The sequence below is a fragment of the Trichosurus vulpecula genome, chromosome 1 (genome assembly GCF_011100635.1).
Source record: "Trichosurus vulpecula isolate mTriVul1 chromosome 1, mTriVul1.pri, whole genome shotgun sequence".
Taxonomy (NCBI): Eukaryota; Metazoa; Chordata; class Mammalia; order Diprotodontia; family Phalangeridae; genus Trichosurus; species Trichosurus vulpecula.
Window position 1 is genome coordinate 401956606 of NC_050573.1, and position 15852 is coordinate 401972457.

The following is a 15852-nucleotide window of genomic DNA, read 5'->3' on the forward strand; positions in this document are numbered from 1 at the left end:
CCTGTGGTGTGATCTTAGGGCCCTTCACAACCCTAGATTCCCTTATCTGAACATTTTCCAGCTTTATATCCTTCCTAAAATGTGACACTCAGTACAGCATACAGTTTCCCAGGGCAGAGAACAGCAGGACTTCGTCCTCCCTAGTTCTGGACACATCCCTCCCTGAATGTGGTCTAAGCTCACGTGAACTTTCTTGGCTGCTCTGTCACACAGTTGGCACTTAGTGAATTTGAAATCCTGTAAAACCAACTGATTTTTTTCAAATGAACTATTACCTAGCCAGGCCTCTCCCAACTCATTTCTAAGATTTTGTGTTAATTCCTATTCTTTGTTATCATATTGGTTAGGCCAAGTATTCTAAACTCTCAAAGAGTTTTTTAGAGCCTGTCATGCAATATGTTAACTACCCCTGCAAACTTTGTGTCCTCTGCAAAATGGTTGATTTTTACTGTCTGTGCAGTGCCTAAGCACAGATCCCTGGAGCACTCAGAATTGACATCAAACCTTTAATGACTAGTCTCGAGTTTAACCATTTAACATATTCCAAATTGCCCTGGCCAAACCATAGCCTATAAGGCTTTGTTAGTTGTTTTACTAAAAATCTAGATAAACTTTACCTATAGCATTCTATTGTAGTAATGCTGTCAGAAATAAGATTATTCTGGCATAACCTACCTTTCTTGGAAGCAATGCTTTTTGTGAGCACCACTTACTTTTCTTAGATATTTACCAACTATCACTTAAACAATAGAGTCAAGAATTTTGCCAGATATCAAAGTCAAGCTTACTGACCTGTAGTTGTCAGGCCTCCGTTCTAGTCCAGGAATTGACTCGTATTTGCCCTTCTGCAGTCCTTATGTTAACTCTCCCATTTTCCAAGATTATTGATAAGTGACTGCAGTCACCTATACAAGATCTTTCAGTAGCCTCAGATAAGGACAGGTAGGTGCTCTCTGACAGTCCCCCTACTTCTCTTGGGCTTCAACTCCCTATGAGTCAGTTTATCATTTCCTTTCCAACCCATAAGACATTTACCTAGCTAGAGAAAACAGAAGCACAATAGGAATACAGCAGTTGTACTGTTGTACTGTTGTCCTGTTGTCTATCAGCCTTTCGTGGCAGCTCTGTCCCTTCTTTGGTCGTCCTTTCTTCAACTGTCTGGCTTAACAAAAAAATCTTTATGCTGTACTCAGTTTTTCTTGCCCTGCCCCCAGCCTGCTCCAGCTCATTCTCCACTTTGGCACAGCTGCCACTATTCTGATGTGCCACAATTTTACCTTTTTTCTCTATTACCTGGCCCTGTTTCTGTTGTCACTGTATGTCTTCCTTACATCTACATTGATTGATAGGTTCCCTGAACATCCACATCAGTCTCTTTAGACAACTCTCCCTTTTCTTCCTCATCAGAATGCCTTCGTTTTGTGTTAATACACACAACATTGGACAAGAAACTTTATGTATTTACACAAATTTCAATTTGTATAATTTAATGGACAGTATGGCATATTTATATGGAGTCTTAAATTTGCCTAAATTCTTTGTTTGGATCACATTCAAATTTAATCACTAGCAAATTTCACATCTGTATTTGCACCTTGGATTTATTTGAAAAATCTTAAAAGGCAACTGTTTATGAGGAAGATAAATAGCAAAGTGAGGGTTAGGCTTTTAGAAGGTAGAATAATCAGGTTATTGATTAAAATGTAAGTAATATCTGGTTTTACTGCTTTACATTAATTCTTAAATTGACATCTCCCAGGATTTTCATAGTATTTGGAATAATAATTATTTAGAATTTTATTAATTGGAATAATTTGGAATTTATTCAGAATTATACTTAAGGCCACTATCATCAAATTATTTAGCCCAATAAGAGGGAGAATATGTATGTGTGTGTGTATACACACACACACACATGCATGGATTTGACTTTTAAAATAATTTTATAATTCTGAAGATCAAAAATACATAAACAAGTGGCAAATAAGCACAAATATGTTTTAATGATATTCTGTAGAAGTGCACTTTTTATGACCCTATAACATTTTTTTTTCCTCTAAGGTTGCAGCTTGTAGAGATACTGGATATGACTGGTTTGAACAGCTTCTTCAAAATGTGAGTATACCTTTGACTTTTGATTATAAATATTTGAAAAAAAAAACTTGTATCTATGAAACATAAAAATCTAAAACGTTGAATAATATTTATTTTTCACTTTTAACATTTGATAAAATCCTAACCATTGCCCATTTTTGAAAACTCCTTATTTTGTATTTTTAAGGTTAATTTAAATAAGATTGTTTAAAACAAAAGTAGCCAACAGAAACTCAGGCCAAAATGTATGACATACAAGCTGTTCTTTCAAAAAAAAACATAACAAAAGGAAAACTATGTATAAAATGACTTCCTAAAACCTTGTATGTTAGCCATATAGCATGGTTCGTAAATAAGTTGAAAAGTCTAGCACAGCAGTGGGAACCTGCAGCCTTGAGGCCACATGTGACCAGGTTCCCCACCCCTGGTCTATCTGAAAGTGAAGTCTGAAAAAGGTCAGGAATTGAGTTTCATATATCATAAGAGAGCTACAGTGGTTTGGTGGATGAAGAGCCAGCTCTGAAATCAGAATGATGCCTATTCACAGTACCAGCCTCTAACACATGCTGCCTGTGTGACCCTGGACCAATAATTTCACACTTCTCAAAGACAGGCTGCCCTCTCACAGCACCAAATACAAAGCAGGTGTCAGTTACCCACACCATCCATTTCTTCATCAAGTCTGTATCCCAAGGCCTAGTCTTTAGTTTGGATAACACTGTAGCAGGGTCACATCCTTCCAAAGCCCCAATGATCAGTGGGTTCCAAATATACCTTATAAATAGCATTTTCTGAACCAGATGCTGACAAACTTGGTTGTATTTCCTGATTCTGCTAGCTCTGGCTAGCTGATTGAAAGACAGAGTGTCTGTTTTCATAGGGAATAGAGAAAGAATTATCTCTTTGGGGCATTCCCTATACCAATGAATGTATAGGTCTAGTCCAAAAAAAATCAAAATGATAATTCTTTAATATCCACAATAAAATGTTTATAAGATTCCTAACCCTCACCCTATGTGTTAGCCTTTTTTTCTCAGCTACATTATTGTGGCAACATCACCTAGGGTGTCATGAACAAGGTTGCCACCAGTAGCTTTGTTGACTTAACTGTTCTCATCTATTTGCTGTACTGGTACCATCACTTGAGACATTCAGATCACCAGAGTGTCACCTGTATTGTTTTATGTGACTTTTAGAAACACTTATCTAATCAATACTAATCTGCTAACTTATTTCAACACTATTCCTTTGTTTAATCCATAAATGTGCAGCAGTGACTTGGCATCCATTCTGTCCAAGTAATAGTAGCAGTAGACATGAAATAGGAGCTATGTGTAGTTCCTGCCTTAGAGGGATTTAAAATTTAATAAGAAAAATGGAAAACCCGTTTTTATATAAATAAGCAATAGATAATATGTATATAATCATAGACACAAGTGATGTAAATATAACCAGCCCCAATAATTGTATATCTATACACATAAATACTGAAAATTAACTAGGGAGTTGAAAAGGGTAAATGGTGATGATATGTGAAATAGGAGTTACTGGAATAATTAAATTGGCTGCAGCCTGGAAAATGAAACACTTTTTCTAATTCCGTACTAACATATATGGAGTTCTCACTGCTCAGCCCAGATTAAAACATTTTCAGTTTTTACTGCTGTCCCATCTTAGTATAGGCACTTTGAAGCCAAGTGATATTGTTGTTAGTTTCCATAAGGCATGTAAATCCCTCTGTTTATGACACTGCAAATAGAATTTTATAAAGAAAACTTCGTCACTTTAATGGGCGTATTATCTCAGACCAACAGCAGCCATATGAATGTATTAGAGGTAGCAAAAATAAACACAATGAACAAGTGTGAGAAATATGAATAATAAGTTGTTATATAAAATATATTTACAAAGGAAGACCCTGCTATTGGGGCAAGAGTGGGAAAAGATTCTTAGATTCTAGAAAAGGTAAGGTTTTAGTAGCTGCTCAAATGAAGGTAAGAAAAGAGTGTTAAGTTGCAGGGCAAGGGAAGGGCAAGGGACTGGAAGCGTAGTTCACATTTACACAATTCACTTTGAGGTTCAGGCATGAGAATGAATAAATTGAGTCCTTCAAATGGGAAGGATTGTGTCATTTTTCCTCTTTATATCTCCAGCTCTTAACACATAGTAATCACTTAATAAAGGTTGCATAAATTGAAAGATTTACATTTGTATAGAAAGAAAATAGATATATTTCTCAAAAATATCCTTTTATCAGCATTTCTATTCTAGGCTCATCTATTTAGCTTAATTGCCTGATGATTATAAACTAAGTTATGTGTAGCTTAATACAATCTGTTTCACAGACAGAGAACCCATTTATAATGTTTTAAGTGTTTCTTAAAGCTCTGAAAAAAAGATTACCAACTTTATTTTCCTACCAAATTACTTAATATTCCCTTCTAGACTTAAGATTCTATGAATATAAAATTGGAGTTGAAGTTCATTTCAAATGTAGTCAATTTTGATAGGAAAGAAATAGATAACAGTATACTTTTATAAGAGATTATACACTGGGGTTCAATTGACATTCTAATTTTTCTTTAAATCCAGACTACCACTTTTCAAAGGAGAGGGTAAAATATCTCCACTTTTTTCCTACCCCATTCTCCCTCTGAAAGACAGGGTGAAGACCTCTTGCAGCAGGAGGAGGGGATGGGTACAGGAGAATAATGGGAAGCTCTCTAGGTCCCATTTTTTTTCCTCCCTCCCTCAAGACTACAATCCCTAATAAAAGTAAACTTACCACTTTCTTCCATATTTTAAGTTCATGTCATCAGATGCTATTTTAATTTATTTGGAAAAATCTAACGTCTCTTAATGCATTCTAGATGTTTTCCTTGCATTCTAAAAAATTCTCTGTATCAATTTGCCTACTTTCAAGGCTTTTCTAAGTGAAGGTAAATTTCATACCAACTCTGCTTAAAAAACACAAAACACACACACACACACACACACACACACACAATTCTTTCAAGATGTGATTTGGCCTTGTTTTATATTCCTGCTATAACTCACTACTTCAGTTATTTACTTACTTAGCCCAAGGACATTTACCCTAGTTGTGTCACCCTCTTCCCCTTTTCTTCTTAAAGATCATGTTGGAATTTCTTTTTAGAATGTGGTATTTTTACATACATTGTTAAGTTATTGGATACATTTGATTATACTGCAGAATTTTTATTTAAGGGCACAAGCCGTTGTGTTTGTATCATTGCATATTCGATAACTTTACTGGAATTTTTTTCCCTATCTCATAAAGCTTTTGAAGTCAGAAGAGGATGCTTCATATAAACCTGTAAAGAAAGCTTGTACTCAGCTTGTTGATAACTTAGTTGAGCATATCCTTAAATATGAGGAATCTCTAGCTGGTAAGTCACACATTTTATATATTCATTATATAATATATGTAAAATATGTATATCTAACTATACATAGTCTTGTAAGCATATATATAAAATAGGGTGCTTGACAATTTTCTGTACTCATTTTCCTCTCTGCATAGCCAATGAATCAACAAGTGTTAAGCACCCATTCACTTCTAAATAACAAGATTCAGATTTCTTCTTGTCATTAAAATATAGTATAGGTATTTTGTCTACATCCTTTTGATGTTGAAATCCAAGTTATACTTTATGGGATTGTTAATGTTGAATAAACCTCTTAAAGTTGTTCAGTAAGATCACAATTCACTTGTTTTTGTTGTGTCCGACTCTTCATGACCCCATTTGGGGTTTTCTTGGCAGATATACTGGAGTGGTTTGCTATTTCCTTCTCTAGCTCATTTTACAGATGAGGAACTGAGGCAAATATGGCTAAGTGACTTGCCCAGGGTCATACAGCTAGTAAGTGTCTGAGGCCAGATTTGAACTCAGGGAGATGAGTCTTTCTACTCCAGGCCCAACACTGAGCCACCTAAGCTATTAAGGTTACAAATCTTACTCTAAATCATACCTCCTAGGATCTGGAGTAATAAATGAAACTAAGCCCAATGGCCATTTTTTGCTCAATTAATAGGAATATCTTAAAATTTTAAAGCTCCATTTTAGAATTTTTAACAGACAGATGAATTCTAGTTCTTTTAAATCATTTTTTTAGCTTATTGAAAAGAAAGTGATTTCATAAGTTTAAAACAATATTTCTGTTTAATTCTGTGAGGGTTTTTAAGCTGTTGTTTATTTTATTTTTGGCCTTGAAAATTATTTTTCAATTAGTGGTCAAAACACCTTAAGAAATTAAAATCTCATCTTCTATCAGAACAAAGATCATCTCATTTTTTGCTACTTCTCAATTTTGAAATTTAGCGTTAATGTATAAACACATGATTTTAATTTACTTAATGTGGTAATATTAATATAGATAATCTAAAACTCACAAGGCTCCATAATTCCTGAACAGTCAGCAATAAATCATTCTCCAGAGGAAATGTATGCATCCCTTGACACAGATGTCATTTAGTGACACATCTGAATTAATTCAGAGTAATACTTTACAACCACTTTATTCACCTCTATCTTTTTTCTTTTATCTTTCCCACATTTCTTCTCCTCCTTTTTTCCCCTCTCTCTTTCTACTCTATTTATCCCTACCTTTGACAGTCAAGGGTATTATTCAGTAGGGCTATAAAAAGATTATTGATTCCTACTCTAAAAATTCACCTTGACCCACGTAGTGCAATTTGTCCCCCAAAAGGAAACTTCCTCTTTTAACCCTAACACTCTTCGACCTGTCACCACTCTTTTAGCCATCTTTATCTCATCCCCCATTTTGTGTTATTACCTCTGCTTTCTGTGTCCTTTTAGCTTAGCCCCACCCATAAGGGCGGGGGAGCCCTATCTTATCTAAAATACACATCTCCCACAGCGCACAGTGTGTTGCACACTTTAGATGCCTAATAATTGTTACTTGCATTGAAATAGATTCTCTCTGACCACAGCTAAACCCCTTTCCTGGCTTAATTTTCCTCATCTGTTACTTCTGTCACTGAAATCACCCAGCCCAGCTCCGCACACCACTAAGCATCCCCCCACCTCTGGGAGCAAAAGCCTTCTCTATTATCCTCAGTTACCCAAAGTTACGTTATTTTTCCCCAAGGGATTAGTAAAATAGTTTAGATTATATTCTGTACAATTTCCACTGTGTTTTCATTTTAATTTTTTTTTTCCAGATTCTGACAATAAGGGAGCGAATTCTGGTCGATTGGTAGCTTGCATAACCACTTTGTTCTTATTCAGCAAAATCAGACCCCAGCTAATGGTCAAACATGCCATGACCATGCAACCATACCTTACCACTAAATGTAGCGTAAGTATCAGAAAAGTGCCTTTCTTAAGTAAAAGATGGAAGATTTGAAATTTATAATTCACATAATAAAGGGAAATATCAACCAGAGTTTTACTAATAGGTCACAAACGTTGAACATGAAGAAAATACACTGTGTCCTTTATACAGCCTTAGGGCAATGTTCAGCTTTTAGTTTTTTGTTAGTCTGTGTTTCAGGGTATATTTGTGAATGAAGTGAAACATTTATTATAGTATGTATAATACTTTGTACATTTCCATTAAAAAAAAACTTAGACCTAAAATTATTTAATATATAGACATGTGCAGGATAGATTTAAGTAGCCTATTTAAGAGCTAACTTTTAAAATCATGGACTTTTTTTCTGCATATGTCATTCATTACCACTATTTTTTGTTTTCCTATGAATAAGGAAATTATTTGTCCTGATTTCTGTATACTTAATGTCCACCACTGGTGATAGAAGTTTGTTAATAACCTCAGTTAACAGGTTGTCTTGAGTATTTTTCTAGATGAAAAAACTCAGGGCCTGCCAGGAAAAGAGAAGCGAGAAGATAGATAAGGACAAGTAAAATTTGTGATACCGTAACTCTGTCTTTACAGAGTCATTAAGTACATCCATAAATGACTAGCTTGCCATAGGTATTCTCCAACTGCCATACATAGTCCATTGATTGAACTGAAAAGAAGGATAGTGAAGCATAATAAGGAGAGCCCTGGAGAAAGAGAGGCAGAAGAAGTTGAGTTCAGGACTAGACGCCACCACCGGCCATAGTTGTGACTTCTGGCGGGTCACTGCATCTCTCTGAGCTTGGTTTTTTCCTTGACATAATAAGGATAAGAATGCTTGTCCTGGCTTTCCTAGAATGTTGTTGTGAGAGTCAAATGAGATGATGTACGTGAAAGCTCACTGTCAAGTGCTTTTTAAAAAGGTATTTTATGAGTCTCCTGTAGAGGGTTCATTTATTTCTAGGCCTTTTTTCTCCCACTCTTTTCTTTAAGGGGAAAAAAACATAATACTTTCCACCTTGCTGACTTTGTCTAGTCCTTGGGAAGAAAGAAATGAGTTGTGTTGCCTCACCTTTTTGAGAAGTCATCTTTGCTTAATGTCTCCAATTCCTTAGCACTTCCCAGCCCATTACAGTTAAGCTTCTGTTTTGTCTCTACCAAAATTACTCCCTTAAAGGTTACCAAATGAACCTCATCTCTGAATTCAAGAACCTTCACTCAGGTCTCATCCATTTTGATTTCTCTGCTGACCTTACTCACTTCTTTGACACTCTTCTTCACCTCATACCCTGTGGCTACTAAGACAGCACACACTGCTGATTTTCCTCTTACTTTTCTAACAGTTCCTTCTTTGTCTTCATTTTCTCAACTCTTTAAGACAGGTGTTATTTAACATTCCATTCTTAACCTATCTTCCTGTGACCTCTTTCTCAATACACCCTCTTAGCAGTCTCATCCATTCCCACAATTTCAACTCTCAGTTCTATACACATGACTCCCAAATTTCCATATCCAATCTGGCGCATTCCTGTCCTTGAACTTCAGGCTTGAATCTGTAACTGTCTAATGGTATACCAGATTGATATGCCTCAGGTACTTCAAGTTTAATGTGCCCAAAGTAGAACTTAAAATCTTTCCTATATGTGTACTCTGTTGCTTGCTATATCACATATAAATTTTCCTAGTCACTCAGCCTTCAAACCTCATAGAAGATATATACAGAGTACTCCTGATTCTGTCTACCTAGTGTTTTTTATATCCATCTTTTCATTTTGCTTCTATCACTACTACCCTCTACCCATATGGATTATACCGTAACAACCTCCTAATTGACCTATCTATAGACAGTCTCTCCCTACTCTTAATTCATTCCTTGTCACTACTGAAAAATCAGTCCATGGTCATCATGTCGCTTCTTAGCTCAAAATCTTTCATAGGTTCCTTCAGCTACTCGAATACTGGATCTGCAGTCTCATTTGTGTGGATATTCCCTCCAACGATATAGATCATCACCCATTCATGCCTTCCCATCCTTTGTCCTCCTCTTCTTATTCATATCCTTCCATGAATTCACAAGGCAGGGAGTGATGGTACCCTGTACTTCCTCCTTACATTTCAGAGATACTAATGGAGCAGCCTTTAGTGGTACTCTATTGCTTGCTATATCACATATAAATTCTTTAGTCTGACATTTAAGGTCCCTTTTGATCAGGATTTAACTTACACTTTTTTACAGCCTTCTTTTTCCTACCAGGCATATTGTGTTGTGATCACATCAGACTACTTGACACCCTTCCCAAAAGTTTAGCACTTTCTTAACTCTCTACCTTTACCTTTTTTTGCTTATGTCTGAAATGTTCTTCTCTTACTCCCTCATCTGTGTCATTGAAACCTACTTATGCATCAAGGCCAAACTCAGATACTGCCTTCTCCATTTCTTGTTCCATAGTGCTCTGCATTTTCATTATTGTATAGTTACGTATTTTTTTTAATGTGTAATCTTCTCCTTGTTAGACTGTAAACTCTGGAAGGATACTGGTCATGTGTAGATAGATAGATACATAGATCACATTAGTTTGCAGCTTGCCCAGTGTATAACCCAGCATTTTGTACATATTAGGCAATAAATGGCAATTCAGTAAATGAATCATAATATTAATTGGAATCCTAATAAGCATAGTGAGTATATAACAAATGCCTCTTGATTGTTAAGAAGTGAGACTCCTTGGCTAAGCAAAGTGAGAAAGGACAAATTTTTTTCAAAAGTATCCCTTTGAAAACTATAGAACTCTAGTTTCCAGGATCATTTTCATTCCTATCCATAATCTCTCTAAAAGGATTTATAACCCACCAATTGGAGAAGTACTAGCTTAAAAGAATAGTAATTTTTAACTGATATTTTCTTACATTTCTGCCATTTATTAAAGAAATGGGACTTAAAATTGTTTTATTCATTCACTGAATGAATTCTAATTTTATATTTGTAGTGATAAATTATTTTTGTCTTATTAAATATTATATTTGGTTTAGATTTTAAAATTTAGATTTAAAGCATTTACTTTAAATAATACTATAATAGCATTTTTGAGCTGTAAAAGGGACCTTAAAGATCATGTAGTTCAGTCTTCCCATTTTAAAGTTGAGTCCCAGAAAAGTGAAGTGCCTTTTCCAAGGTCACACAACAAGTTATTGAGAAATGAGAGACTTACAACCCAAGTCTTTTGACTTCCAGACAAGCTTTTTTCCCACCCTACCACACCACTTCCCTATATTCTTAAAAAGAGAAGAAATGGGTCGATTTTTCATATTAGAGCTGGCATAATTCTTTCACCTTACCTACCCTTCACGCACATGCAAACACACCTAATTCTTCCCAGATTTTGAGTAATCACAAAATTTTAATCCTTCTTAATTTTGGCCTTACAGACACAAAATGATTTCATGGTCATTTGCAATGTTGCAAAAATCTTAGAATTAGTAGTGCCATTGATGGAACACCCAAGTGAAACCTTCCTTGCCACCATTGAGGAAGATCTAATGAAACTTATCATCAAATATGGCATGACAGTAAGTGTTCTCTTATGTTTATATTTAGATAACACATAATTAACTGGTGATAATTGTTTAAATATTGTTAATTATTTAAATTGGCAACCTGGATTTTTAAAGAAACATGAACATTTTATAGCTTTTCATTTTCCACTTATAATTTATCTAAATAGTAACATTTTTCTACATCTTTTTAGGTAGTGCAACATTGTGTGAGCTGTCTTGGGGCTGTTGTAAATAAAGTCACACAAAATTACAAATTTGTGTGGGCTTGTTTCAATAGATACTATGGTAAGTTAAACATAAAGACATAAATTTGACATATTCCATCAGCTCTGTGGTTTTAATCCAAGCCCAATACTATATCTATACCAAGGGATAGGGTGGGAGGATATGGTAATTTTTCACAATAACAGCCTCAGAAATGTTAGGTGTGTATCCTCAGAATATTTTCCCTTCTCCCAGCCCATCTAATTAATTCAATACTAGAATTGACTCACTATTTGTCTGTTTCCCCAGCAGCTATAGCATAGTACCTTGCACATAGTAGGCACTTCACAGATGTTTGCCGAATTGAATTAAATCTTTGTTCTAACTTCTTCTTGGAAGTTATTTACATTGTTAGCCCATTCTTCATGGACTTTGATAAATTCACTACCTGCTCTGTATTGTAAAACTTCCCCATATTATTTTTCCTAATTTTACATCTTTCATGAGTCGATTTTCAAGATCCAAACGGGGTGTACTCCTAATTTTTTTTAAGCTTAGAAATATGTTACCCTGTGAAATAGAATCAATGTAAAAAAGTGAGCTGGCAGTCAGGTGCGAAAGTCATTGACCCTAATATTAGCATGAATGTGTTCTTGATGGGATTACTATTTATTTGTCATGTTTAGAAAAATTTTACATAATAATTAACACACTAATTCAGGGACATATTGGTGAGTATAATTAAGCGAAGTATCTTTTCATTAGGTGCACTTTCAAAATTAAAAATTCAGCATCAGGAAGACTCAAGCAGCACTGTACTTACATCAAATAAACCAGCACTGCTTAGATCCCTTTTCACTGTTGGAGCTCTGTGTCGCCATTTTGATTTTGATCAAGAAGACTTTAAAGGCAGCAGTAAGGTAACATTCTCTAATTTACTTAATTTGTTATTTAAGAATTTTATCTGTAAAAGCAATAAATGATAATGTTGAAAAATGAGTCAATCTATATCAAATTGTCTTTTGTCTGCTAAAATGTGTAAAATTGTGAATGATGCTGATTTATGTTTTACTTATTAAAATTCTACATCAGTTTAATTCCAATGAAAGAGGTTAGAGAGAGGCATGGTTCACCTCAGTCTGAGGAAGAACATTTTTAAAGTGAGAACTGTCTGAAAATGGAACAGGTATCTCTTTAGATAGTGAGCTTCTGATTACCAAAGATATTTAAGCAAAAGCTGGATTATCATTTCAAAAAGTTGTTACAGAAGGGATTCTTACATCAAAGAGGAATTAGAATAGATTACTTCAGGGATTCTAGGTATTCTTTAAGGTGGAAAAATAGAATCTGTATACCAAAGACCATTCCATGAGTTCCTTTTTTCTCCCCTCTTTATTTGACTAGGTTAACATAAAGGATAAAGTACTTGAACTCCTGATGTATTTTACCAAACATTCAGATGAGGAAGTACAAACCAAAGCCATTATTGGTCTAGGTAAGATAGTATTTTAAACTTTATTTTTATTACGGGTTTGGGGATTAAGGTTGGCTAACCTCAGTATTATTATTATAATTGCATGTTCTTCACTTGTTTTTTATCTTGCTGTACATAAAACTTAATTAGTCACTTCTTGAATGGTTTGATTCAACGTGCTATTCTCTTGAATGTGTTGGTTACAGCAGCATGGTCTGATGTATGGAATACTAGACTGGGTGTTTGAACTCTAGTCTTAGCTTTCCCAGTGACTTCCTGGGTGACCTTGAGCAAGTCTCTTAACTTCTTTGTCCATCAGTTTCCTCATCAGTAAAATGAAGTTAACAATATCTATCCCCCATCCACCTCACATGGGTGTGACTTATTCTTACAAATTCATTGCATGTTCCTGCCTCTTGAATAAAGGGTAATTTACATACAGGATAAAAATATAGTAACAAACAAAATTAATAATATATTTACCCCCTTATTTATACAACTACCATAATACAAATTACTTTACAAATTTAAGACATTTCTCATATCCCTACCCTAGAAGTATCGTGTGATTGGGATGTGTTTTTATTCTGGCTTTGCTCTTTCAGAGTCTGGGGTACCTGAAAATGCTTAAATATAAGCTAAAGGATGAGGGAAAAATGAACAGTGTAGCTGTAAAAGAGCCTAAGTTGACATTTAAAGGGCACTCCAAAGTTGCCTTCAAAGTGGTACAGATCTCTTCACAATGCTCAATCACTCTTGATTCAGACACAAACAGTTCTTTAACTTACTTGAAAGAAAACTTTATGGCTTTTTTTTTCCTGAGGGCCTTGTTTGTAAGAAAAAAATGCATCAAAGTTTATAATTATATTTGTTGTAATGTTTAGAAGTCATATGTTGTCATCTTTATTGTTGCTTTTTTGAGCAAGACCTTACCTAGCCTGCATTGTCCGCTATGTGTTTCTGTCTTTCCATTCAGAGACTTCAATAGTAGGAAGTTTTATTAGGTTTTTTTTTAATCTAACTAGGGATGCAGTTTTATGCAATATTAGCTTCAAGCCATTTAAATATAAATGTATCATATAATAGGAAGCTTGTGTAGTAGAGAGGTGCCAATAATAAAACCAGAAGTTAAAATATTCAAAGAACTGAAAGAGAATTATTTTAACTTAAAGAAATGGTGCTATCTAGGAAATAGTTCTAAGACCAGCAATTAGAAGATATTCTTGCCTAGTCCTTGGATATGCTGTGTGACCTTGAGCAAGTTATTTGATTTCTCCATGCTTTGGTTTCAGAATTAGAAAGTAGCCATGATACTATGGGCTTTCATATGCTATTTAGAAAACACTTAAAAACCTTTAAATAAAAAATAAAATTTTATTGGGTGATAAGACATTATGTCAATACTTCAAGAATCTGTGATTTTGTAGATGAATAGGTACTCCTGTCAACTCAGATTGCAACCCCTCTCTGCTTTAGTAAATGATCTTTGGGAGTTAGTCTGGCCAAAATATCCATCCTCCTACAGTGTACCTTGTAATGACCCATCTGAGCTTAAGTGGGCTGCTCCTCAGACAGTATACACTGAGTTTTTCCACTGCGCTCATACTTGAAGCCTTTCTAGCTTAGTAGTCCCACTGCAACTGGTGCCCCACTGCTGTAAGCTTTCAGAACTTGGAGTCACCTTATACCGCAATTAGGTATGAGAATAAGACATTGGTAGAGGATGTTTGTAAACGCAAATAATAATATCATTTGATATATCTGTTGCTGCATTAGCATAATCAAGGTTGTAGGTTCAGCATTGCAAGTGCAATAAGAAATCACTTAAGGAGAAATCAAAGGAATTTTGGGTTTCAATTAATTTTAGCATTTTGGTTGAAGATATTGGTAGAAAAACCTAAAACAAGCCATTTCATTTTATCAGGCAGTTATAATAGCTCAACTTAAAAAAAACAACGCATATATAGTACCTTTTACTAGGGATCTGAAAATGTTTAAAGACATGACCTCTTAAATCCTGAAAGCATCCCTCTGAGGTAGGTGGGTGGTAAATATTATTGTCCCCATTTTACAGATGGAGAATTGAGGCACAGAGAGATTAAGTGACTCACCCTTGGTCACACAACAAGTCAGTGGTGGAGCCAGGAATAGAACCCAAGACTCCTGACTCCCAATCCACTCCCCTAGCCACTAGGCCCTGCTCCCTCCTCAAGTTTTCCTCTTGTGTGAAATTCTCCTTTGAAATGCAATTTCTTGTTTTTAAAACATGGGGAAAGAAGTTCCTGCTCTAAAACTTCTCTAGGTAAGGCTACCTGCATACTCTTAAAGTCATTTTAAGTATTATTTTTTCTGAACTAAGGAAATTATATCTTTTACCAAAATTTTCATTGTATTTTGAAATAGTTTACCCATAATTTGAAGTGACTGCATCAAAAAATTTTTCTCCATTTCCCTAGGATTTGCATTTATTCAGCATCCAAGTCTAATGTTTGAGCAAGAGGTAAAGAATCTGTATAACAGCATTCTAGCTGATAAGAACAGCTCAGTAAATTTAAAAATCCAAGTGTTAAAAAATCTCCAAACCTACCTGCAAGAAGAAGATACACGTATGCAACAGGCAGATAAAGACTGTAAGTGAATGCTTTTTCAAATTTTTCTTTAAACATTTAGTGTACTTTATGGGAAAAATAATGGAGGGGAAAAGTAATTCGTTTTTTACTTTTGTGAGTGTTTTGAGGCCCTATTTTTCTAGAGCCCATGCTGCTTTCTGGTTAAATAGTCCTGAATATTATTGACTTGCTAAAAAGGCATTCATAAATTACTGCGTCATTTTGGCAGAATGCTAACACCATCCAGAGTGAGTTTGCTTTGGAACTAAGTAGCAATCTGAAAGAAGGCAGAGGAAGGAGAACTGATTTTAAGATTAACTTATGGACTTTTCTTAACTCAGAAGGATAGAGGTGGCATTCCTATGGTATAGGAACAACTTTTTTTTCCTTTGTGCATAGGAAGACATAGTATTACTGTATTTCATTTTTTCTTCATTTCCTTTAAATATTTTTAAGCATGGTTAAACGCTTAGAAATGTTTAAAGTTCAAATAAATTTAAGGTCTTATTAGGAAGAGAGAGGGGATCAAGAATTGGAAAAGGAAAAACAGTGCTCATTAGTACTACA

The 15852-nt window shown here is 35.0% G+C and overlaps 1 protein-coding gene across 2 annotated transcripts in view; it reads left to right on the forward strand.

Moving 5' to 3' along the window:
- The window catches only part of NIPBL (NIPBL cohesin loading factor), a 275411-nt gene that overhangs the window by 244506 nt on the left and 15053 nt on the right, over window positions 1-15852 (forward strand). For both annotated transcript variants that reach the window (XM_036758735.1, XM_036758741.1), the window contains exons 32-39: window positions 2062-2115; window positions 5396-5504; window positions 7301-7437; window positions 10870-11010; window positions 11190-11283; window positions 11968-12122; window positions 12607-12697; window positions 15133-15306. In XM_036758735.1, coding sequence (XP_036614630.1) covers window positions 2062-2115; window positions 5396-5504; window positions 7301-7437; window positions 10870-11010; window positions 11190-11283; window positions 11968-12122; window positions 12607-12697; window positions 15133-15306 — 955 coding nt within the window. The remainder of the gene's footprint in view (window positions 1-2061; window positions 2116-5395; window positions 5505-7300; window positions 7438-10869; window positions 11011-11189; window positions 11284-11967; window positions 12123-12606; window positions 12698-15132; window positions 15307-15852) is intronic.